The 26,828-nt window shown below is 47.6% G+C and overlaps 1 protein-coding gene across 1 annotated transcript; it reads right to left on the reverse strand.

Moving 5' to 3' along the window:
* Positions 1 to 4,010: 4,010 nt before the first annotated feature.
* On the reverse strand, positions 4,011 to 26,567 carry LOC128268101 (regulator of G-protein signaling 17). Its single transcript, XM_053005118.1, has 8 exons — positions 26,512 to 26,567; positions 24,615 to 24,775; positions 24,340 to 24,531; positions 24,219 to 24,227; positions 4,866 to 4,946; positions 4,412 to 4,640; positions 4,184 to 4,305; positions 4,011 to 4,110 (listed from the first exon to the last, which is right to left on the reverse strand). The coding sequence occupies exons 3-8, from the start codon at positions 24,528 to 24,530 to the stop codon at positions 4,020 to 4,022; spliced, it is 723 nt and encodes a 240-aa protein (XP_052861078.1). The 5' UTR covers position 24,531; positions 24,615 to 24,775; positions 26,512 to 26,567; the 3' UTR covers positions 4,011 to 4,019.
* Between the last annotated feature and the right edge of the window lie 261 nt (positions 26,568 to 26,828).

A 26,828-nucleotide genomic window follows, 5' to 3' on the forward strand; every position in this document is an offset into this window, starting at 1 on the left:
AAGTACGTAGGAGCACGAGTCAATTAAGAATCAGGAAAGGTCCAGTCCGGCTGGCAAAGTTGCGCACTGCAAAATGCGACATCGTGCGACTTTCCTCCAAGGAATGCGTGAAGGCAGGCTCATGCGCTCCAACACGAAAGAGCGCATGCCGCCATCGCTCTACTTCTCTTGACACACTTATTATCATTCAACATTCAGCAGCCAACTTATATGCTATTGTTTGTTGGGTATCGTTCAGATAGAAGTTTAAGTTTGATCTACTCCTGCATACTTAACATATTTCATGTTTACCACTACCACATCACCGTGGGTTGTGGCCAAGCCTTTTCCAATACGTTCGAAAATTAAGATGCTTCACCTGAAAGCTTACGGTAACGATTAACATTTCAATATAGCTAAAGTGTACGCAAAAAGTGATACATCCCCGCATCTACAGGTGCTGAACAGAAAACGTTTTCAAAACGAAACAATATCAACGAAATGTACCATCAACAATGTGTACTAGTCTATTCAGATAGCTATGATTACGTTTTTGGTGCTTTTACTATAGAGTTCTGTGTTTTATGCGCCGTCCAATCGCCGACTAGTGCGCGGTTCCCCATCACCAAGAGTGTCGTTGGTCTATGTGCCTTGGATTTAATCTGGTCGGCCTAATGATGGTGGTGTGTAACACGAGGGGAAAATGCTAGGTTTATTTCGTTTATATTTTGATAGCTTTTTACTTCTTTTATTTCGATAGTTTTTTTTTTATACAAAACCACTGCCCGTAAAACGTGCACCGTGCTGCGCCCTTGTAGGTTTTGGAATTTACAAAGCAAATAATAAAACGGACGTTCTTCACAAAATATACACACCTCAGATTGGGGAGCAGAGAGAAAGAGTGAACAACAGTGCCCCAGAAAACCGAAACAAAAACCCCACAAACCGAAACAAATGTAATCCACCAGCGGGTCCATTAACAATCTGAACGAGAACGTGACTTCCGGCTCCTGGGGAAAGCACTTTTACCGAACTGTACATCCAAAACCTGTACGCCCAGTACGGTTTGTGGACAACACTACGTTTGATCTAGATAAAATCACTTGAACATTGTATAAAAGGTTAGATTGTGTGTTTGTTTTGTTGATTTTTGTATTGTTTACATTGTGTTGTTTTTTTTTTTATGACCATCTATCCCCATTCGGTTTCATCTTTGCCTTTCACGAACGTGGTCGTGTCGCACTATTTGCCGTTTACTGTTGTGAATTTACGTTTTTCGTTTACCGCTTCTTCTATCTGTTTCTTGCCACCTCGTACCTGGATGATGTTTCTCTAGGGCCGGCAGTTGAAACTGCCGAGTGGTGGATCTCTGTTCGGAGTTTCGGCAACAATTTCTAGTGTATTACTTGGCAATGTACTATTTATTATTGTGTGTTGATTTATTTAGAAAAAAAACATGGTACTACCTCACGATACTCTGCGACCGACAGGGCTCAACTGGATGGTTCAGGTAATTGATTTATTTTTATGCACGTTTGCTCATACTGTCGGACACATGTGGTTGCGTTTTCTTCTTATTAGGTGATCTGTTTTCTACCATCCGGTTCAATAAATCAATCATACACGAAAGTAATTGAAAAGGAAACCAAAAATTTACACACAAATTGGATTTCCTCACCGTTAGCGTTTGACTTTTCTCTGGTCCAGTTTCCGGAGGAATTTTACAGCCCACCTTCGGCCTTTTCAACGGTATTCGTTCCCCCCTTTCGGGTGGACATTCACCAACTTTAACCAAACGCTTCTCTGTTACCTATTTGTTATGGTTGCTACCGTTTGTGTTGTATAATACTTTGGACTATTATTTCGTTACTATATTGTTTATTGCATTGTATTTCCTTTCTCTGCTCATTTCGTTTGTGTCTGCCCATGGCGGAAAGTGCTTCGTTCAGAATGTATTTGAAGGATTGACTCCTCCCGTGAGCTGATGTTTAGTGCTAGGTGCTGGAATGCAGTCCACCCATTTCGATTCACTAAATCCTTTTCTCTCTCTTTCTCTCTCTCTGTCGCCGTGTTATTGATACGTGATAATGTCTAACTTCAACAAGTCCGGGTTATGTATTTGCTTGCTTCTGTTACATTTGTTTAACGTTATTCTATGTTTATTTGATAGCTTTATTTGGTTCTTGCTTGCTTCGTTTCTGTGTGTTGTTTTTTCTTGCTCATGCTCCCCATCGTTTGTTGCTCCGCTCGGCGCACTCGGCCCACCGTAATATGTATCTTTATTTTAGTTTTTTTTTCTTGTTACACAGGTGCCGCCCGTTTGTTATCCGTATTCTTATGCTTCGTCTTCGATAGAAAAAATATAAATCTATACAAATACGCTACGATTTTCCAGTCCGTCCCCCGGTTGATGGAATAGTGTCCACATTCCACTACCATCCTGCACACGCCGTCGCTTGTGCTGATCGAACGGAACGACCCCACGCGATAGGCAATCAGCAAGGGGTTCTCTGCGCTCTGGTTTAGTTTATTTTTATAAATTTTTCGCTTTTATTGAAACTATCGCTTGCAGACAAACTTATTTTATAGGGTGAAACAGTCACTCCCTCATACCGTGTACCGGGTGTTGATTTGTGCGTGTTGAGGTTTCAAACGACTAGTCTCTCGTTTACATCATGCATCTCTCCACCATGGCATGCCCACCGGTTCGTCCCGATTAGCTCGATTAGCCCGATTCGCTCACTAGGGTGTTGACCCCGGATACAGGCCAACCAGAACCGACCCCCCCCCCCCTCTCCTCACCGGGGTGGTTGTTGTGATTGTAAACAGTAGAGAGACAGAGAGAGAGAGAGAGGTTTAAAAATGTAATAAAAACACTCACTAGGCCCTAGTCGTCGCCACGCACGCAGCCGAAAGCGAATCACATCCTTGTACAACAACAAAAAAAAACCGGAAGATGTCGCAGCGCGCGTGTGTATGTCGGTGCGTGGTAGTGTGCAGCGTTTGTACTACTAAAGAACAACAATCGTCAGCTTTAACACCCAGAGTAAACTATCGATAGGCTGCGGATAACAATCGAACATTAATGACCCACAATGTTTGTCAATATAAAATTAATAATAATAATAAATAAGTAAGCTATCGTTTGCCGGTAACATCGGCCAGTAAATTCGTGTGACTAGAAAACAAAACGAATAAAATCGAGCGAGCGACAATCAACAGGTAACGTCTGCACGGTGTGGGCCCCCCCCAGGGACCAATCCTTCGACCAAAAAGGACTCCGTTTTCCCGGCTTTCCTTTGAAACGCAAAACCACAAAGACACACTCAGGGATCACTCATCTACGGGGAAGTGTGGTGTCGAACGATTCATTTTTCGGTGTACAAACGGGGAAAAAGATTGTTTTAACTCGATTGGTGCCATCGATCACGTCCCGCGAAGCGAGCAAATGGAACGTTGAAGCGTCCCTAATGTTAGTGCATTTAGCTCCGTTCCCATCTCTTTCCATGTTTGCCTTTTTTGTGGGACCTCATGTGTGCACAAGAAAACCGTATTTTGTGTGATTGTTGCTTGTTTAGTGGTTCAATTTTATGTTACTTTGAGAAACACAAAAGCTTAAGTGGCGGCCCACTGCGCCGGAACACACCGGTGTCCGGTCCGCGTGAAAAAGGAATTGCTTTCGCTCGGCTCCAATCAGTTCCGTCAGGCTTTATGCTGGTGCTTTACCCTTTTCTTAATAAGATAATTTGTTGCAAATCTTGCCAGCGCTCCGTGCGCCACGGCTGTGCACGGAACGAGAAGAAATAAATATCATTTGAAGGTGTTTGGGTGCGTGTGCAGAGACCGAACGTAATCACTAGAACTAATCACTAGTAAGATCCTACTAAGCGGCGTGGTACGTTGACGAATGGCTGCCATCCTGCGGCATGATGATGCGGCCGATGAAGCCGCGCGCTTGAGTGGTACTGGGGAAGGATGAATTAAGCCCGATCACCAAACCCCCGCCAGACACGCTGGCACCTCGTCGCCTGCGAAATTCCCTAATTGCTGGGACTTTCGGCCGTCGAACCGGACGCGGAAACGCCCTCTGGAATTTGTGCCAGCGTTTTGAATTGGGGTGAATTGATAAATCTGAAAGAAAAAAACGAAACACAGACGGTACGGTATTGCACTCTCACTGCGGTATAAAAGGTTCGCGACTCACCTGGGATACGAATCTCTATGCATAAGTGTATAAATTTGTAGTTGAGCTTCGTCGAAAGTGTGCGGAGTCGGTTCCACCATATTTCTATTAACTATTTCCCGTACCCGGGAGTCTAATGATACCTTCGGTGTGCGGAAATGGGAAGATGACGAGCATAATATTGCAGTAAAATTAGCATGGAAGCATCGGTGGTGGCGGTGGCGGTGGCGGTGCCGGTGTGGCGCTTACCTCTTTCGGCGATAAAATCGAGATATAGTCTTCGTATATAAACCTAGCCTTTTCCTCTATCGCTTCCGGGTTCGTCTCCTTTTTCAGCTCCTCGCAGGCCTGCCAGAAGAGTATGTTCTCCTCACTGTACTCGCAGCGCAGGAACTCCCGGAACGCTTTCTTCCCGCTGTGGCTTCGCATCAGCTTGTCGAAGCTCTTGCCCCAGCTCCGTATTTCCTCTAGCGTTGGTCTGAGGAAGGTGACAAATATGTATGCAAAAAGAATCGTCACCTATCGTCAGTAATCACATTCAATTTTTGCTGAAATAATTTGTATTGTACCAAACTATGGTTCATCTTCGTTTCAGTTTAAGCTTTTGATTCTAGATAAGTAAAATCTAACGATACTAGTTCAAGAAACTCATAATAACTACTGATTGTTAAAGCAAAACAAACACACGAGGGGGGCTACTCACTGTTCTCCATCGAATAACGTGTCGGAACTAGCTTGGTCTTTTTTCGTAGGCCCATTGTCTTCTGCGTTTTTTATAGCCAAACTGAAAGGAAAGAGAATAAAAACAGACTTTTGCTGAATGTCCTTCCCGAGACATGGGTTTCCATTTCGACGGCAAAACTATCCCTGCCGCATCTCCAGAGGAGCAATCACTTTAATTTTATGTCACAGCTTTACGGCTGACATTTAACCAGCGGTTTGGGGCCGCCCGTTTCGTCGCCGGTGGCCGTCACCCAAATTATGTGCTGGGGTATTTATGTTTAAAGCTACCCTCCAGCGACGACACTGTCCGTCCGGTCAATGAATTATGAAATATGGCAAAACCGGTCCTCAACCCCGGACACGGCTCGGTGAGGCCACCGCACTCGGGATGGTTCGGAATTAATCAATGGATCTCGGCCCGGCTCTGCCCGGTGCCTCACATACGCTCCTGTGCGCGTGTCCGCTCCTTTTGATCATTATGCTAGGACGACGACGGCGACCGGTGACCGAAGCCACGGCACCAATTTGTCCGGCTTCTGTCTTTCGTGCGCTGTCATGCATGAAGGACCAAAAGGATAAACCAAAACCGAACCGCCAAGGACCGGGGAGCGCTATTTCTGCTGTCTTCGAATATTTATCAATGACCCTTCGGCGAGGAGCACCGGCATAGCAGCGAGCGCGCATAGTGAGGACCGACCGGCACGTCGTCCTTGCGACACCGGGATGAATGAGCGCTCCGGGTGCGCCTCCTGGGACCGCCGGGCCGGGACGTAATCTTTTGATGCTATTTTTTATTCAACACCGCCGGGAACGAGAGATTTGTCACGTAGTACTATTATTGAATTTATGCTGCCACACTTTGGGCTAAATTGACGGTGCTTGACGTCAGCAGCAACGAATGGAGGCCAGCACGAAAGGTAGTGCACGGTGCTCTGTGTGTCCGGTGCGCTCTGCCGAGCATTTCCGAGATAACGGCACCGAGGTGCAATTTGGCGTGGAATGGAAATGGAAGGACTCTACAAACTGTGCCCGTAATTGCAGAATACTAACGAGTTTTCAATCAAAATGGTGCCACCGAGGTGCCAATGGCCAACAGGAAAAAAGTAGATTGTTTTAAAGCTAGTTTAAGAACTCAATAAAAATGGATTATAATTGCCAGCAAGTGGTTCGTTTCGTAGTTCGTTTTATGCTTTGACACGAATTGGATTGCTTCGAAGACCAGGTGTGATGCGGCCACGTGCGGCTAGATTCATCACGTTCTACGTTCCCATCAAACCATGCTGCTGGGGGTTCGAGCTGAGCAGTACAGACTTACGGTGAGTAACGCCATGCTTACCCCTTTCGAATCTTCCCGATGGCCTGGCGCCATTTTTCGGCCATGCTGCAGTGAGGCTTACCGTCCAGCGCCACTCTTGTAGTTGTTTGTTGTTGACACTTCTGCGCACGCTTCTGTCTCTAGCCCTCGCGGCAGTTGTTTCTACAGTTTAAAGCACAGCGAGGCACAGCGGTTTCGGTAAACCGGGTCGAGTGCGACCGTCTATTGTTTCGACATGTTTGCGTAGCACTTATGGCCAGGTAGGTCGTCCGGGCTGGGCTAGCGAGACAAGACACTGGTGCGCCCGTGTGCGCCAACGTTTCTTCTGACATCCGACACACCACGGTGACACACGGTGGCAGCAAAATTCTCCGGAAAGCACTCAAACGCCTTCACGAACCCACAGTGCGGAGGTCTGCGCTGCTGTCCCGTGGGTTGCCGTGTAGGATAGCCGAGCACCTGTCTCCGTTTAGATGTGGTCCCGACCAAATGTTTGCACGCGTTTTCACTTAGCTTCTGCACTCTCCGTTCTGATGCTCATTTTGCGGTTGTTTCTTCATTTACCGCTTCACTCAATTACAGACAGGAAATGTCTTTTGTCCGCATTTTGTTACGTTCATCTTCAGTGGAGCTATCTATTTCGATTCCATACGATACTGGAGGGTTACGTCAGGCTTCAAGACACAGAGTCCTATCGGAGCTTTGCGTCAGTAAGTAATGCGAACCTCAGTGTGATCTGGAATCTAATGGACAACATCAAGCCCCTGGACAGCACTTTCCGTAGGATTGTTTTCAAACAAAATAGCGATAAGACTGAGCGCGAGCGCGACATACATTTTTTCGGAATTGAAGGTATTTGAGTCGGAGTTGAGGTATTTTGTAGTGGAAATTATGTTTCATATAGTACGCTGTCCAGATTGTTATTAAGGTAACAAAGGTTGCTACATGTTCCTTTCGACATCGCAATCTGTCTTGACAAGCTTACGGGCTAATTTAATTGTTAATGCTCTCCATTTACTATGCTGTTCAATAAGTTCGTATGGTCGATTAGAAAGTCACATTTTTATGGTTCGAAATACACTTTATTATTCAGTATGGCCTTCCTGAACATCAATAAACTTGTTCCAAGGAGACTGCAATTTATAAATTCCATCCCTGAAGTAAGAAACTGGGAGAGCTTCAAAATACGCATCCGCAGCTATTATGACGACATTATTTGATGAAAAATGCTATTCACGCATGATTTTTATGGGTCTGGAAACAGGCGGAAGTCGCTAGGGGCCAAATCTGGTGAATACGATGGATACTCCAACAATTAAAACTTTAATTCATGGGTTTTTGCCATTTAAAAATTGCTCTTGTGACACAGTGCATTGCCCTGATGAAAGAGGGTGTTTTTCTTCTGCAAACCGGGTCTTTTTTCACGATTTTTTCTTTCATTTTGCTTTCAGTGATGATTCAATGCACAAAATCCACTTTATCCTTTCGAAAAAGCTCCAAATGTTGCCGAGAAAGTTGCACTCGAATGCGTTTTTACCCATTTTTAGCGAATGCGGCACTCATTTTGCAAACAGCTTTCTGAAACCCAATATTTCAGTCAAAGTAATGGCTGAAACTGTTCAATGAGATGGCTAGGTTTTGTACTAAACCTCTTTCAGTGATTCGACGATTCTCCAATACGATATCCTACGGTTTCGGGTGTTGTGTCTGTTTTTTACATTTTTGACGTGGATCGTCTTGAAGGCTAATACGACCTCGCTTAAATTCAGAAACAGCCCTTTTAATGTAATAATTGAAGGCGAATAGTCCTTAAGCCTCGTCCACACGCTACGATAATCGTTTACGACCATCGTTTCAGATCAAAAAAATCTGAAGCATCGAGCAGTGTGTTTACCAGGCTTTATACACTTTCAACATTCGTTAATAATTTTCCTTTGCTTTTAAACCTTAAAAAACAAAATTCAGAGCGTTTGGTCAGGCTTTAGGACTCCAGCTTTCGATACGAGAATTGAGCGAAAAAGTTTCTTCAGACTGTAGGATGATCTATTGGCTCCTAGCATTCTAGTGCCAATGTTTTGTCGTTGTTTTAGAGAAGATTTTAGAGATGATGATGATGATCAAAAGTTGGGTTGCTATCCTCTCTGGTTTGTTGTGCAACCAACAGAAGATCGAAATAAACGGACAGGAAAACCAAGTTCGGCACGGACGTACTTTGGAACATCAAGAGACGCCAGAAGACACCGAAGCAATGATCAACTGCTCAGACTCGCAGACATGGCCGTTCGTTTTTATATACTAGGTCTATACGTTGAGAAAAGGACTTTTAAAAAGATGGCTGTACCTGCCGATTGGGACTTCCCAGTTTTGCTGTTCATTCATCATTACCTTATTTTGACATCAGGTAAATGAGTCCAGGTCGTAAAAAAATTTAATCAGTTTGCGAACGACCGTTGAAAGGGTTAGACCATGGCGAGTTTTGTGCCCGAAAAAAGCGTTTTGCGGGGATTATAATTTTTCTGCTCCTCTTGAAGAAAACTGCTTCGGAATCGCACCAAATGCTTGTCGGGACTTGTGTTTGGAAGATCGCAGTGCTTTAAGTGGTTTAAAAAATTCCAAAATGGCGATTTTGACTTAACAAAAAATAACGTCGAAGGACTCCAAAAAACGGACTTTCTGATGGGACAGAAAGGTGTGGTGTTTCACAAGCTCCTAAAATCTGATGCAAACGTTAATTCCGATCGCTACTGACAACAAATGATCAATTTGAACCATGCATTTATCAAAAAACGACCAAAATGCAATTCTAGGGGGTTCCAATGGGGGCGCCTGGTGGCCCGTGGAAACAAGCACCAGGCCCCCCAAAAAACAAAACTGTTTGAGGATACTATCAAATCACTTGGATGAGAGCTGCTATCCCTCCCCGCGTTATTCCCCAGACTTGGCTCTTTCCGAATATCATTCTTTTTCATCGATGGGACACGTATTGGCTGAGCAGCCTTTCGTTTTTCTACGACGAAGTCGAAATGGGTTAAGTAATTAGTGTACTTAAAAAGTCTAAGAGTTCTTTCGTCTGGGAATCCATGATTAAGCAGAGAGATAGGAGAAATGTATAGCTAGCGATAGCACATACTTCGAATAAAATAGAAACTTGCAAAAAAAAATTATAAACATTTTTTGTGTGTTAAAAACAGTCCTTTTCTCAACGTATAGACCTAGTAAATCTGTTGGACTTGCAGTGCAGTAGAATGTCCTCTCTGCAGCATTTTGTATGTCCAGGCCTTCACATTACCCTTGCTACCTAAGCGATGTTCCGAGCTATCTTAATCCGTTTTAAATTCCGGCACATCGCAATACCTTCCCGTGTCAGAGTAAACGTGCCAACGAGCGACGACAAGGAGCAGCTTTACGTCGGACCACTCTACTTACTTGCTGTTGAGCTTGAATAAAGTGAGCTGAAATGATTTGTTCCTCCTAATCAGCAAAGTGCTACACGAACGGGATGAGGGGAACCGTGACGATCAATGACGATCGATGGGGTGTGTTTGTATTAGAAGCCCCATGGCTTCATGGCCGCACCAAACGTGCCGTATCCGAACGGGTGTCCTTGTAGAACATAGTATACAGTGTGTGACACATTGTGCTCGACACTCCACACAGTTCCAAACCAGCAGCAAATATTGATTTCATTTTCATTCGCCGCAGCCGGTGTTGGTGTTTGCAACACCCATGTACAAAGTTTAGTAAAAGACACACTCTGAACAGGATGAAAGGAAACCCCAGAATGAGAGCACGGGGCCCCAAAAGGAGCGCACCCACTGTATCGCGGTTGCGGTCATGTGTAGAACATAAAGGACCCGTCTCCACTCGAGTGCTACTTGCAGCAAAGTGAAGCTACTTCGCGCGCCCTCCACCCTCCCCGACACACAGGACATTTATTAAATCTTTCCCGCTCGTATCCGACCGCCCTTCCGGGAGGTGTGGCATTGTTTCCTGCTGTGGTGCAGGCCACACACACACAGGGAAGCGCATCATGTTTGAGGTTAATTACTTTGATGACGGGTTTTTTTCCCGCCGGGGCGACAGTGGCGATGATGTCACGGGATGGCCCCCGGAACCGGGAACCGGTGTGAGGGAAGGGGGGGGCGACAGCCGACCACCGGCCAGCACGGGGGTGTAAACATTGGTCCCACGTGGCCACCCAGCCGCCCGGTTATTAGTAGTGACCACAAATGGCGTGTTACGGGTCACGATGCCGGCCGGCCCGCGAAGCTGACCCGCGGTTTGCGAAGGCGCTCCGGCCCTTCGCGTCCTTACGAGGACGCGTGATGTGATAATAAAGTTTTAATGGGTTTGTTTTGATGGAAGTGCCAAACGGTGCCAAACGGTGCCGCAGGCGCGCAGTGTCATTTCAGGAAGGCGTCATTTGCGCCATCGTTAAGCCGGACGGCAAATAGTTTCCTCTCGTGTCCAAGAGTGTGTTATTTTTATTTTGCTTTTATTTGTTTACTTTGCTCTCGTCCACGCTCTGTCCTGCTGGTTGATGGGCGAGCTTCGTGGCTCGCTTTCGCCTCGATCGGTGGCTGTGTTCGTACTCGGATCGGGATGTAACTGAAACGATTCAATTACTACCTTTTCTTCCTGGCGCTACCCAATCAGCGCTCTGGCCAATATTTACCCAATGGCGCGAAAGTTAGGTGGCTTCTCGACTTCAAATCGATTCCGTTCTTTTTTCTCTCTTACTTACGCAAAGTAGTAGATAGATAAATCCACGCCAGACTTATAAAACCCAGACAGCTGGGACCTTTTCCGAGACACGTATATAAAAAAACAAGTGCAACCCTAGTCCGACGACATGGACAACAATTTGGTAATTTTGAAGCATTTACCGTGCATTAACGGACCAACTGTGGCTCACGAATGAATCTTTGCATTGAAGTATTCTAATCGTTCTTTTTGATGGACCATTTTTAGTAATCAAAAATGAAATGTTAAGAGAAATGAGTTCGACTTTGAGTCACTTCGCAATGTTCGCAATAAACGTCGCTTCGATGGACTTTCGTCATAAATCTGGAATTGATTGACACAACGTTAGTACCACTGATTGATATCAAGGTAAGGTATGTGCAACTATAGTTTGATGTTTGAGAACATCTTTGGCGCACAGGTGTATGTGCGGCTCCGGAGCTCCAGATCGTGTATTTACGTAAGGGAAAATGTAATATATTTCAATCAGTATTTTTTGTTTCTTCCCTGTGACAACTCTACCTTCAGGGTAGAATCCTTTGCTGCCGTGTTCCGGCATGGTCACCGAACCAGTGCGTCTATATCAATTCCTCAACGAGCGTTCCCCGAGTTGGACAACAATGTCGCATCTTCTAAGCCAAAGGTGCTTCTACTTTGTCCGATTGTAAAGAAATCGAAGAATGCAATCCGGTACCGGCGGGGATCGGATTCGATCCCTTCGATCCGAGCGAAGCCAGCCGACGGTTCCTAAGCCCTCAGGAAAAGAAATGGAATTCCTGTCCGCGTTGAACCATCTTCTCGGGATTTCGCGTGTAGTTACGACCCATCGAAAGGTATTGAGTTTGAATTTTTCAACAGCCGGTAACTCGATGGGCAAAAAAGGTAGCCTAGAAGTGGTGGTCCCCTGTTGCAGGAACTCATCCACATTATTGCCATACACATGCAAACCCAAACCGTCCGCTTCCGTATGCAACAAGTAATACTATTCCGGCGTACCGGACGCACGTGACCCGAAGGGGCAGCGAAACCAACTAAACGGCATTGTAAAAGGTCCACCAAAGGTCTGGTGGCCAGTTCCCTTTTTTCCACATTTTTTTTCGAGCCAAGTCGAGCCACGGCTGAGGGTAGCAACAAAGGTAAAACGGAAAGAAGGGAAGTCCATTGCGCAAGCAAACGTCACAGCACAAAAACGAAAAGCCTTGGAAGGAAAACCCGACGACGGGTCGCCGCCGTCGTCCCGAAGGCTTCCCATTGTTGGTTTATTCATTTTGTGCTTCCTGGCGGCGGACATTGTTGGCGACCCGGCCACCCGCTGGTCGAGTTTCCAGTTTTGCCCTGCTACGAAGGGGTCCGTCGGCCAACCGTTGGCCTGTCGTTCGAATGGTCACCAGTGCCCCGAGTGCAGCCCCCACGGGCCCCACGGCCCGCGCTATCGGAACAGTGGGTCGCTCCCACTCTCGCTCACTCACTGTCCACTTCCGCTCAGGGATCCGGAGGTTGTTGAATCTGTTTGCGCTTTGGGTTAGTCTTTGTTTAGCAGGATAAACAATTGTCCCCGGGGCCCTCCGGGAGTGTACCGAACCGTGGCACCCATTTCCCATCGTTAATGCGCGCACGGGAATGGGACAGCAAATGGGGGCTCGGTTTTTACCTGTCGCCTTGTTTTTTTTCTCTTATCCAGACTTATTTTTATATCGCATTTTCCTTTGCCTTTCGCCAGCGGGGTGAAACAATAGATGAGCTAATGTAGAATTGTTTGAAGAAGGAACACGAAGAAAAAAACCAATCTCGTCGTGACAGCCTTCCAGGTAACGGTTTGCTTCTGCTCGGCCTGAACGAGGCTCTAACTTGTGTCGATTACGCGTTGCCTTCGAAGCCGCGGTGCTGTAACGTGGATCAAAAGTTCAACGTTTTTGTAGGTTTGTAGGTAGGTTAACTTGGTTTTAATAAGTCGGCAATAGTTGAGCAACGCAATTTCTACTTCCAATTCTCTTTGGCGGTAAAAACGCTGTTTTTGGTTTGTGTTTAAAATTTGCCTCTTCGTTAGGTAGCCTTCCGTATCATTCTAATGATCATTTTCTGGGTGACTTCCATTCTTCTATTCATTAGCGAAAACATTGTACAGATCATTTTCGGAAGCTTTGTTAGTGTGTTCATTTTGACCATTAGGAAGGTTCTGGAGAAATGCTAACAGATCCGGCCGCAGCTCCGAGCTACTGGAGTTGATGTATGAAAACTTTCCAGTGATGGGTCATTGAGTTTTAAAGATTTATCAAAGATGTTGTTGTGGTCCGTTTTTGGGTATATTCATGAGGCACCCAAGCATTGAGTTTTACAAAATTTGACCAACTTTTTAAAATTGGTTTTAAGCTGCCACATCTTCGATTATTTCCAGCAAATGGACTCAATCAATCATCGATTATCACCGACTTTACGGTGAACGGCCGGCCACAGAGAGACGTTCCATTACAGATCAAGAACCGCAACTTTAATGAAAACCTTTAGGTTAAGCGAAGTTAAGAGAAGCGATAATAAAGAGGCCCATTACAAACCGATTTCTTTAAATATGTTGCCCATTTATACACTTCGATTCGACTATTCGATTCGGTTATTGCATTATGAAACCTTTTATACATAATCTACAGACCAAAGGTGTCTCATTTCAAACGAATGAATACGAAAGCATTTCTCCTCACGAGCCGGGGACAAAGTTGGTGTACTTTTGTGAACAACGTATGGGTATAAACGATCCTCTACGAAAAATGATCCGCTGTAAGATATACCCCCCTATCATAGAACTCGATTCGAGTCCTCGAACGTTCATTCCGTTCATTTTGAGTTCATTTTGCTATAGCTTTCTCTTTCTGCCTTCTCTCTTGCTGTATTCTGCTTTCTCTCTTGTTGTGTTCACTCGAACGGTAGAATTTCCGTTCGAGATCCATAATAGGGGGGATAGTCGAGTGAAAAGATATTTCTACGAACAAATGCTAATGCTGAAACCCTTAAACCGATTGTGGTTGCAGTCGTTTTTACTGTGACGATTTTACGACCCTAATGCGAGGGACGGTAAACCTGATTTTTTATGTACAACCTGTACATGGACATGCTGATAAGTAATGCACAAATACTTGTAGAAGACGAACTAAATAAGCTACAGAAGCGCGACAGATAACATGTGAAAGTTCTGCTTTTCTTCAACACGTCTGTATAGTTTGAAGACATTGCTTTCGTTTGAGTAATGAAAGTATGACGTCGTATTCTTGTACTATGTCAACGTAAACGCTGCAATCGGGTTTTTAACTGCTTAAAAACTCTCCTTAAGAGATTCCTTAAGGGTAACCATTACAGTTGGGACAATAACGTACAGGACGCGCTGTCTTTGCGAAAAGTTGTTATACTGTAGAAAACGAACTAAATACGGAATTCAGGGACGGAATGAAAAAAATTTGTAACACGTTGGGAACAATGTGAAACGCCTAATGGTGACTACATTGACAAGTAAACACATGATTTTGAACATTAAGATTTGTGCTTCAATCTAGTTTTTACCAAATCTTGCTGATTGGATGTATCCGTCTTCTATAAGTCTTCTCAATTCGAATAGCCAATAGCTGTCGCCAATACGGACATTTACAAAATAGAAAAAAAATATTAAAAACAGCTGTGGGTTTTCACGAATCCGTCAATACATATGTATACGTCAATGTATGTCTCCCATTGCGGTATAAAGGTGCTCCAGTCTAATGCAATGTTTGTTTAAAATAACCTTATCCATCGTAATCGAGATTCGCCCATGCAAGTAGCTTTAAGTTCCGTTTCAGCTTTAAAGATGCAATTGTCGCATCAATAATGCATCCCCCAAATAAGGCCGTGAATCTCACAGAGAGAAAGCCAAAGATCCCTATTTGGCACCCAATTGTGGTGGCCGATTTTGAAACACTGCCCCCGGGGGCTGGGCGGGCGGCGTGCGTGTCCACCCACGGACAATTATTTAAAGCGCTTTTCAACCCGGTCCTAGCTCCCAGCGATCCCTCGGGGGCTATCAGCAACGGACTGGTGGTTGGTTATCAAAATAGATTGACATTTCTTCCCTGCCCCCGTCCGGCGGGGGAATCGGTGATGGGCGGTGACGGGTATTTTCGGGTTTCGTTTCATTTTCCGCCCCAAATGATAGCATAAGTGGATGTCTATTTTTTGCTGCCAGCATTACTAGCATTGTTTGCAGAGCTGTTAGCGGCTCACGTCAGCACGCTTCCATCGTCCTCCCTGCTCCCTTGCAACAGGCGCGCGTGTGGGATCGAAATCGACAACCTGATGAGCGGCCGTCCGCGTTTCATGTTGCCCGGGACGGAGCGCGCCAATCTGGAAATGGAAAGTGCGGCCACTTCCAGAGCAGCGAAAGTTGCGCCCAAATAAAACGACGAAAACGACGGTTGCGTGGACTGTTTGGGAAAATGCTTTTGAAGCGGACTCACTCGCCAAAGCTCACCCGCACGGAAGACCGGCCAATTTCTTGTCCAAACTTAGTCATGGTGCCCGCGTTTCCATTCTTAGGTACGGGCCGACCGGGGTTTTCCAGTCCCGGAACATGGAAGAAACATTTTGAAAAGGGCCACGGGCCAAACGAACCGACGCCAGGAAGCAATCGGCGTCGGCGTGCCGAACACCGTTCCGTGTCTGCAAGGATTAGCCTCTGTTCATCGAAAAAGCGGCAGACAATGGGTCTGGCACCGGTGCCAAGGAGTCTCCGGCCGGCGGCCGACAGCCGACGGATGATTATAAAGTCGGGCGGACTTCCGGACAGGGTTTTCCCTTCAGAACATAGATCTGCGAGAAGACTGTTTTCCTCGCTCTGGGCCGCGCCGGTCATTACCGACTATTCTGGGCCCCGGGCTGAGGGGCATATTTTGTTTCCAGCTCGTGATGTGCCAAGAAGTGACAGCCCCGGCCCGGCTGTTGGACGACCAGGAGATTTAAAATTAATTTTTAATTGATTTACATTTCCGTCATCAGCGGCAGCCAACCCGAGTTCGCCGGTTCGCTGTCCCGGACGACCGGCTCGGTGCCGTTACTCTGCTTGCATATTGCCGTGCACGGGTTAATGGCGGAAAGGAGTTTGTTGCACACATCACGTGGCTGGCGACATTGGCGAACGATGCAAGGTGTTGCCGGTGGTTTACATCACACAGAAAACGGGTCATTCATTAACACCCGGGACACATGGTGGCTGGCTCCCGGCTGGGTAGGTGTTTGATAAAATTTAATCATTTTCCTGACTGGCTCCACCGATACTCGGGACAGAGGTGCACCGTTGGGTGATTTACCAGCTTCATACAAGACGTGGAGAAGTTTAGTTCCCATTACTTACGGTTCTCGGGTGAAAACGTGAAAATGGTGCACCGAATGCTTTCGATTACTTTGAAGTTTTCTCTACCTCAACACTTGATCCAACACGCAGCCCGCGTGTCATGAAGGGATTACTTTACAAACGGGAATGCTATTTTCCAACACACAAACACGTGTACGTGAGTACGCATCAAAGGGAGTTAGCTTTTCAGTTCTTAGCACCAACCAGCGCGTTGCGGTGCGGTGGGTTCCGCCGATTAATTCTGCACTTCGACCCCGACAGGGTTAGTTTCGCAACATGCCCAAGACGCAATCAATCAAAACTTTGCCCATTACGGTGTGGTGGTTTATCAATGTTTAAGGTTTTGCATCAAAAATCGGAACGGAAAGTTGTTGTGCAGCGCTCGCTAATCCTCCAGTGTGCCAGATGGTGGCCACTATGACGGCCGCTCAGGCCCGAAGGTTGGATCAATCGGTTATGCTACTGTTTTACGGTAGCATTAGGTCGAATCCCACTGTCCGCTCAGTTTTTTGTGAATCAAATAACTAAAACATGGCACCTTTAGAATCGGGAACAATTGAATTAGCTCTATCTCGAGGTTGGTTTGACTTAGGAAACATGTCAAAGTGTAAAAAAGAATGTATTTTATTGTACTGTAACAGAAAAATTTCAAAAATTTATTTTGTTGGTCGTCGGATGAAATCAGGAACTTTCTTTGGAATGCGCGCCATAATTTTCTGAGGCACTCTTCCTTGAACGGCGTTGAGTGCATCATCGTGTTTGTGATGAAAATCTTGGTTTCCAATTGCAAACACAGTTGCAAATTCCTTGCCAGATCATTAGTTTCCGTGCAAATTTATTGGCGAATACATATTTGAACTTGGAGAGGACATCTCCCGGTGCCGTGGCGAGATAACATTTTGGTCCAGGAAGCTGTCCAAAATCCATTTTCATGTACCAGGTATGTTTCGTCGTCCATAACTAAGCATACTTTGTACCTCGTCAGAACCTTCTCGTACAGCTTTCTAGCGCGTGTTTAAGCGACTAAGTTTTGCTTAAGTGTCCCGTTTGGATCCTCTGGCCAGTACTTCTGCTGGTACGATATTTTTTTGCAATATCCCAAACCGAAAGTCCAGGATTAGCCTTGACTGATCTCAAAACCTTCCAGATCAGCTGCCGGTCGTATGTTCTACTACGACACCTACTCTGAATCTTTCGGTCTACGGTATTGGGTTGCCGGAAACGTTAAAGCACAGCACATACAGTTGATTTGGTGAATTTTTGTGTTTTTGAGACTTTTAAAGCAGACCACGTGGGTTCTCGACGTGAGTGTGCAGAATTATTTTTCTTCTTTTGAGTTCCATTAAGCATAACTTTCTAAAAAATCCGCGTACCGAGATGAAACTTTCAGCACTGAAAGTCGAATGTTTACTAAAGACATAGTAGTCAAAAAATTTGAAATCCGACCACCAGAGGTGCTGCTAAAAAAAATACAACTTTTCCCGATTCAAAGTGGACCATGCTTTATGCTAAAACCGAACGTTGATTGACTAACGATGATGATTCCCTCCAAAGTTAACTAACTGCGAGTTGCATTGTGAAATTGTTTGATCACTTCTGGTACACTGTTCCATAACTGGCAGCTCGCTGGACAGGAAAAACAACAAAAGTTCGCTGTCTAGACGGTGGTAATAACAAGTTTTGGCCACAGTAATGACACATAGCGTCATCGAGTACGAGGTACAGCAGCGCAGACTAATGGTAGACCAGTAAACGTACAACCGATCACCGCCATCACCATCATCATCATCATCGTTGGGTGTGTGATAAATGAACAGCATAATTGCTGCGATTATGATTCCCATCAACACACGGCCCCATTCGGTGCCACCGGGAGCCGCCTCGAGTGGCGAAAGTTGTAAATATTTTAGTTTTAGATTTGCACGACGCTCAACCACCAACCATCTGATGAATCTTCGGCCTGTTAAATAAACCGAAGCGACCGAAGATAGCGTCACCGCGCATCGTTCTTGACCTTATCCATACCTTTTTTTTCCCCCACAGCTCCCAGACGAGATGGACGTGGCGTCCCGATAACGCGCCCAGAGCGCCCAGTCTCCGAAAGCGCCCGGCCACCCCATTGCGCCCCCCGATGGTGGTCGAGTGTTTTTCTTTGCCCAGCGGGATCGGTTTGTTGTTGTTTGTGGTGTGTCGCGGATCTGTGATTGGGCTCCGTTATGCTTACGGCCTCCTAGCCTCAGGGACTCTATATTTCTCTGGTGCGTGTGCTTTCTTGCGTCTCGTTTTGAACGGGAACGGGATGACGTAAGCAGTGTGGCCACACCGGCCACACACTTTGCGAAACGGTGTCATTAAGTTTCGGTGGCCTTCGGGGAAAAACAAATCCAGCCAGCCAAGCTGGCCAGCTTCCTGGTAGGGCCTTGCTGTAGTCCCGCCGCTCGCTTTTTACAGCTCCCGCAGTACCGCGAGGCCACTGCTGGTAACAACAAAAAAAACTATTACCGCGCATAACACGATGGCGACAGTGGCGACGGGCGCTGCCACCGCCACCGTGGTCGTCATCGTCGTCGTTAGCGGTCTCAGCGGATGCCTTAACCTTTGTGGCGCCATTGCCGTGGCGCACAGTGTGAGCATTAGTTTGCCGTTTCGTTTTTTCCTTCCTTGCTTGTTGTTGTGCTAGTCTCATTCACAATTTCCTCTGTGTCGTCGCCCATTTTTTCCGCCCAGTTTGGTCTCTGCCCCTACCGCCACCGGGGGGGAATCCGTATGACGCCGTGCAGCAGTAGGCACAGTAAAATCGGAAGCTCATTCGGAATCATTAATCGATAAAACGGAGCCCTCGCTCTATGAACACAGGGGTGCCCGCTGCCCTGTCCGATTGGCGCAAACGAACGACACACGCACCGCAAAAAACTGTCACCATGAGCCAGAGGTTTTATGACAGATGTTCACGTTCCCCCCGGAATGCTTCGGAAAACCACGACCGGCAATCACAACCATTTCCGGGGGTTGCTGACCACGCTTCGAAGTGCTGTTTTTTTGCAGGCCACCACAGCTGCCGACTGGTGCTGCTGGTAAACTCTGGACGGGGTCTCCGGTCAAGGATTCTTGGATTTTTCGGGCTGACTTAACAATGCCAACTGGCCCCGAATTTCAGCGCGCGCGCCGAGAGTCCCTTGTCTTGTCGTCTTGTGGCCAAAGGATGCATAAACCATCGTTCGACCGAATTGTGCTCGGGGCCAATAAATTGTTTATCGGTTTATTGATTGTCATTTCGAAATGTTTAAAAAAAAATTATGAACCCTCTGGGGAAAACATAAAAAATCGCAACGGACTGGTGCGGACTTATTCAGAGCACCAAGCGGAATATCAATGTAATCGAAAACTGGAATCCCATCGTCGATATTGCACTATTCAAAAGCTTGAGTTTACATCGAAAATGGTCAATAAGCAGGGCAACTTTCAACTCAATATTCGCACCCGTTTGAGCCACGAAATTGTACTTTTCTCATCACACTCGTCGTCGGCGGCGGCTCCGGATTTGATGAATGTTTATCGTCGCCATTCGAGCGATCGTAACTGGGTCGCGAAACGAGCTCGATGCAATGGAGTCGATGCAACCGAACAGTTGCTTCGGGCACTCCGGAAACCTTTGGCCACCCACCGAGGCCGCCGAGGAAGATGCAATTAATGCGGTGGGCCTCGCCTTGAAAACCTTGTGTATATTTAGTGCATGGAAGGGTTCAAGGTTCGACCGGGATCCGCGGACCGCAACCGGCCTTTTCCCAGTGCGATCGAGTGCGAGGAGATTAGGCAACGTCTCGAGGCGTGATGCAAATAAACTGCAGTCGGCTACGAAATTCGTCCGGCGGCACTGCATGGACGGGCGTTCGGCTGGCGTTTGCTTCCGTTTGACGATGCCGTTCCACGCGTTTGAACGTATAAATAATTTACGATGCACGGTGGCCCAAGGCCTAGGTTCGCTCGCCCCCTCGGGGGGCGACTTGTTGCCCAGTTGCACATGACCAGGTGTTGACGGGTGCTGCAACATGCACTGTGCGACCCGGTGTCCGATTGCTCCCGATGTGCAACCGGTGGCAGTTGACCTTTCCTGATGGGATCGATTATATCACCCGGGCCCCGGGGCCACTTCGAACGCTTCGATTCCCACAAAATGGTGACCAACGGGCGCAATCACGATGGGGGCAGGATGTCAAAACTTGGATCGTAAAATTGAAACATTGATCTAATCGTTCTTCGTGCTTCGTCGTGCGGCCGGACGCTGCCAAAACGCGCACTACTGGCTGGCGATGGAGCGTGGAGTGTGAAGTTTATTTTTACAATCCCAGATGCCTGGTGGATGGTAAAAGCCGGAACTTGTGTAGAGGGCTGTAAAGCGTATAAGCGGTCGCTAGCGGTCGCTGCTCACGCACCCCACACACGCGTCGGCCAAAACTATCGACTCAATGCCACGAGCAAGGCTAGATGCGATCATTGATACGATCATGATTCTTTTTTGCAAACTGAATTGTATGCAAACCGACCGTCTGTTCGAGAGACACCACGGAGCACCATGCGCCTCCATTCGGAACCATATCGGCGTTTCCATCGGCAAGTCTCTTGCATTTTGATTCACATTATTCCGCAGGTCCCAACAAAGTTTGCTTTCCTATTTGCCACGTACGCGAATGCTTTCTCGAATCTTAGAGTAAAACGAACCAACAATTCATAACACATTCACCATTCACCAGGCGCCTCCATCGGCAATACCCGACGATGACACATGGGCGATCGGGGCCCATTGGATTGATTTTCCCCGTCGGCTTGCACGCCAGCCGTTCCAGCTTCCAATAACCAGACTCGCAATTGATCTCCGCTCACGGCGATCGATGGTGCGCACTGCGATGGTTGCGGCAATAAACATGATCACGATCAATCGCACCATAACCGCTGCGCCTGGTGGTGCTGAGTGAGAATTATGCCCGGCTCGTGATTTCGGGCCGATTCCACGACGGGCACGGTTAAATGCGGTTGAATTTTCTTATGACTTTGTGAGGCTCCGACGACACAGCACACCAGCATTAAAGTAACACTCTTCACGATCTACGATTCTTCGCACGCAAAATCACACTCTCGTATGCTCGATCTTGAGGAAAGTCTCTCCCAGTATCTGGCGCAAGTTGAAACAACAATTATCACCCAGCAGCAGGCCAACCCGTGGGGGACATTAATCGAAACGCGCGAACTCACACCCGAGGAACGTTTCAAACGTTTCGTTCCGGTTCGAACCGTCACCAAAGGGCCAAAGGACCTCCGAAGGCCAAACAGCGCGAACCGCGAAGAACACGAACTGCACGCCTAGAACGGTGGCCAGCGAATGGTACGGCCAACGGCGCGGATGCTCGCTGTCAGCGCGCGCGCTCCGCTCGGATCTCGGGTTGGTTTGATAGATTTTTGTTTACATTTTTGCATCGCCCTCAGCGCGGACTCGACGGAGGACCGGACCGGACCGCGGTGGAGGAAGGACCCGTGGAGGCGCGTGGCATACAGCGAACGGGTTTGGAATGCAGGCTGAAGCGAGACAACGCGAGCAACAAAACGGCCCGTCGGCCCGAGACCCGAGAAGTGAGAGTCGCTCGCTCACGGTGCAAGAGTGAAAGTTTCGTTAAAAGTTTCGTCAAATCGCCCGCGCGACACTGAACGAACTGGTGCCTAGTACGCAGGACGGAACGTACACAGTGACACCATGCGGGCCTGCTGCTGTGCGTGTGTGTCCTGTTCCGTGGTTCCCTGGTCGTGAAAGAGCGCGAAACCCAAACCATCGCCAGTGAGGGCCACAGCTCACACTTACACACAGATTCGCGAGAGATTCTCCCGAGGTGCAGGAGAGGGCGCGAGAGCATGCGAGCGAACCAGAGACCGACCGCTCTGATGGCTCTCTCCGGGGACACTCTCCGCGTTTCGGGATAATCTCCTATCGGAACGGAAGAGGGGTTTACAATCTTTCGGGTGCGTTGCCTGTCAACAAATTGGGTAAAATAGAACCATTTTGAGGCTAAAAGCTAATTAACGGCTAAAAAACGATCTTTGACAAAACGCTGGCCAACCAGTGTCCAGTGGAAACCCCTTTGGGGTAATCCCTGGGTGATGGTGGGCTAATCGCGAGAGATAAGGAGAGCCAACCGAAATCTCCGAAAAAAGGGAAAAGAACAAAATCTGACAGATGAAAGCAGAGCAAACACAATGGAACACGGCAGCAAGCATGCGTTCGAAGAAAACCCGAAGCAAGACCACGAAGACACACCACCCATTCATTCATTCATAGAATCCGCACGAACCCCACGCGGTGTAGCGGATGCACCCGGCCACCCGACCCGGCGGGGAGCCCGTGCTCTTTGCATCAACACCACCGTCCCGACCGACCGATGGCAACGACAATGACACAGGCACATTTCTCTCTGTTCACTTTCACGGGGAGGTCAGGGCGCTTTTCTCGGGAGCGCAAAGTACGAAAACGGAAGGAAGTGTTTTTTTTTGGTATTCTCGCACGATTTTCCATAACTCGCTTTCCACACTCGGCGTCCGTCGGACGGACGGACGGCGCACACGGTGGCGGGGTTCATTGATTAGTGTGGAGGTCGATGAGAAGTCGCCGTTCGTTCTTCGGAAGGAGCGAAAGAAAAAAAAAAGGAAACGGACCCCACAATTCCGAATTCCGGACAGCACTTGCAGATTCTGTCTGTTTTTTTTTCGATGGAAGTTGGAACGCGTCATAAGGACACGCGTAATGGCGACCGATTGTCCCAGTCCCACATACGAGGGCAGATCAAAAAGTTTTGCGATATTGGAATTTCATGTGGCATGTGGCAATGTGCATGTGGCTACGTTTGTTCATTTTCTTATTTTTTGTGGCGTTAGACACATGTCAGTGACTTATGCTGAAAAGTTCGGCCATTTTGTGTAATCGGTCTATTGTTGACAACTGTTTTGGTTGGACAAGATTTGGCTCATCGTCGATTTGGTTTTCCCACAAATCCGGGTTTTTGTCACGGATTGCTTCGGCCGAATTGCGCATAACTTGCAGTAAATATTCGTTATTGACCGTTCTATCGTTTGGCAACAACTCATGATGCGCTACAACTCTGCAATCGATGAAAACTGTAAGCAAAACTGTTTACATTCGACCAAACTTGGCTTTTCGATGTTCACATCTTCTCGACCCTCTGAAAAAAATTTGAACCACAGAAAAGAGCTGCTTTTGGCCTCAAAAGCTTCACCAAAAGCCGCAGTTAACATTTCGATTGCGTCCGAGCTCTTAATTTCGTTTTTTACACAAAATTTGATAATGAGTGTTTGCTATTCATTTTTTGGAAAAGGCAACCATCACCAGGCAACCATGAGCCAGATCTTGTCCAAGCAAAACAGCTGTCAAAAATTGACTGATTACTCAAAATGGCCGAACTATTCAGCATAAGTCACTGACATGTGTAGCAAGAAGCCACAATAAAAAGGATATGCGTAGCCCGCGGAAATTCAAATGTCGCAAAACTTTTTGATCAGCCCTTGTACATTATCGAGAACGGTATGCGGCCAACAACGATTACTTATTCACGCGTTCCGGAAATGGTTTTGGGGTTTCTTCCGGGGGGCCCAAACCAGGGGCAGGGCACACGCACGAGCACAAAAGGTGACCCACGCGGCCTCGGGACGACGGATCGATCATATTCGCGTTCGACCCGAGCAGTCAGTCAGCTGCGTAGCCGCAGCCTTCTTTGATTTATCCCCTGTACCCTTTTGTGTCTTGGTCCCGTGTTTGTTTGGCGATGTAACGGTCGAATTGGTGAATTATTTAGTCCCGCATTCGAAGGCCCCCCATTGGGTTGGATTTCCCCCAAAAAGCCACTTACCATTTAGCCCTGCAATCCGTTTGACACAGCCGAACGTTGCCGAGTGGGAAGAAGGAGAGAAAGAAGGAGTGAAGCGTGAGAGTCTTATATGCTCGGGCGGGGGGACGCCGGGGACACTTACCATGAGCAGGAACAGCAGCAACACCAGCAGAAACAGCACGGTTTCTGCGAGGGCGCTCGCTGCAGCGGCACCACATTGTTGGTTGATTCTTGCGCCCCACTCAGTGTCGAATTAAGTGGACCACTCTGAACGGTGGAGCCCATGCCCCGGAGTCTACACCCCGCCGGCAGTCCGTCTACGCTGCAGGACATTCTGCGTGGAGTAGAGTGGAGAGTCAGCGTTAATGCGTGCCGGAGATCGGCGGCGGCGGTCTGCGGTCACAGGCGGCTACTTACCCAAGCTAGACGAAGCGATGGAAGTTGTTTCGCGTGTCGGAACAACTTCACTGCTCAGGAGCGGTTTCCGCCGTGGGCAACGTGGTAGGGCTGACACCGGCCACCCGTCGTACCACAAGCGCCATTGCCCGGACCCGGAGCCAACGGATTGTTTGTTGCTGCTGTGCAGAGAGACAGAGAGAGAAAGAAACGAAAATCGAACAATTGTTAACGAATCTGGCACTGGCAGCCTGACGAAGCACGGAAATTGGCCCCTCGGCGAACGGTTCGATATGAGCCTAATGAGCCTGCCTCCTGGATGCTGTCAAGGCCGGACTCTGGGCCGGTTCACGGCCGGATGAAAATCGGGTCAACCGTGGCGTGGGGTCGGCGTAAGGGCGTTGAAACTAATTGAACTTAATGCGACCTGGATTGAACGGCTTGACGCTAGTTAATCGCCTTGCCAGTGATGACTGGAACCCCCAGTCACCTGTCAGTCAATCATCTGACTAGATTATCTAGGCGCAAGATATGCCTACAGGTAATTCTATGCCATTAGCACCACCATCAACCATCCTACGGGCCCGTGATTGTAGGCGCACCGAATCTTCAGTGTGAACTATGGACTATGGGGACACGGGGGGACTATGCTTAGGCTACGACGGCCAACATTGGCCGTTCGCGCAAATTTAATCGATCTCCTCGACCATACCCATGGGCCCCCGCCAAAAGGACTGTCAACAAAAGCCAGGCCGGGGCTCCACCGAAGGCCACGGTGCTAATGGAAACAGAACTCCGTTTTCGAAGGCCAGCGGCGAGTTAATGTTTGCCAGGCTGGCCCGGGACGGGAGGATCGATATCATATTAGCATAAGCACATAGCATAGACTTGCCGGCCGCTACTGCTCTACTGCTGGGGGCCCTTTTGATTGCACGAACGTCAGCACATGGTCGATTTCAGACGACAAATGGACGTCATGCTGGGCTGGCGTACACCCCACCGGGGGGATGAAGGATGAGGGCATTCCGCACAACGGCGCGCGCGAGTCATGCTCATTACGAAGCTGCCAGGCGCCGGCCACACTCCGTTTCCGGTGCGAAGGCGGCATTCCGATTGCCTTTTTAAATCTACGCCGCGTAAACAAATCCTCCACCTCCGCTGGCTGTTGAATGTTTCACCAGCCTATTTATAATGTGTGCGTGTGCACACGAGCGTGTTAGTGTGTGTTTCCTGGGGATGCATATTTTATCGACTACATGTGACCACCACCACGTTTGTCGAGTTCGCTGGTCGCGAGAGGGGCCAATTGATTTGTTTGGCTACGGTGAATAATTGACACTTTCAAGGGAAGGGCACAGAACCGGACACCAAGAACCGGTGCACTATGGGGAAAAGGCGGTCATAAGGCAAACTTAAAAACTGAGGGTTTTAGTTATATTAGCCTAAAATAGATAAGTTATCTATGACAAATCCGAATTTTTAGCCTTCCATGTTGCGCAGATTCCGAGATACCATCTGTCAAAGTCAAAAGAGTGACACAAACTTGCTATCAAAGGAGGCGCCTGGTGTCTGGTTGCAGAAAATTCACGCATTTGCAAAGGATTATGCATTGAAACATTTTGATGCAATACAGATTGCATAACCCAGGCGTTTAGATTGGTCATTAAAAGATTTTAGTGTCATTAAAATTGCATAGCTCGGGCGTTTAAAAACCTTAAAATAACCAAAAAAAAGCTTATTAAATATACTTGAACGCGTGCATTACACATAAAAAGTTGAATTTAATCAAAACACATGCAAAGAAAACAAAAACGTTGAAAAAAGTCCATAGATTCCTCCTAAAAACATTTATGTCCACATTTTCCATATAAGTTCCCTACTGTGCGGTGGTAGTCCTAGTACGGAGGTCCCCGCTTACCTGCTCCTAGGGAGACGAGGACACGTTCGAAGCCGTCCAAACTTCCCTTCCAATCGTTGACTTAAGCTCGTACTAACTGCTGCTGCTGCTGCTGCTGCTGCTCGGCTTGGACAGCTTAGGACCGTTTGTTCCTCCAGAACCCACACTAAACCGCACATACACACACTCGGATACTCGCGCAGACACACACACAGCCGTTCACGTTGGCGGTACAAAAGTGCTTGGTGCTTGGTTGATGTCGTTGTTGCGTTTCTTGACCTATCGATGCTCTAGCCGGATACGGATTGGGGACCTGTCATCGTCGGACCCGTCAGATT

The sequence above is a fragment of the Anopheles cruzii genome, chromosome 2 (assembly GCF_943734635.1).
Source record: "Anopheles cruzii chromosome 2, idAnoCruzAS_RS32_06, whole genome shotgun sequence".
NCBI lineage: Eukaryota > Metazoa > Arthropoda > Insecta > Diptera > Culicidae > Anopheles > Anopheles cruzii.

What these genes read in the sequence shown, in the direction of transcription:
- LOC128268101 (XM_053005118.1), bottom strand. Translation starts at nt 24,530, where the DNA reads ATGTCCTGCAGCGTAGACGGACTGCCGGCGGGGTGTAGACTCCGGGGC. An exon ending in ACGTTATTCGATGGAGAACA is followed by an intron (nt 4,641 to 4,865) that starts GTGAGTAGCCCC and finishes CACCTTCCTCAG; the next exon opens with ACCAACGCTAGAGGAAATAC. An exon ending in CATAGAGATTCGTATCCCAG is followed by an intron (nt 4,111 to 4,183) that starts GTGAGTCGCGAA and finishes TTTTTCTTTCAG; the next exon opens with ATTTATCAATTCACCCCAAT.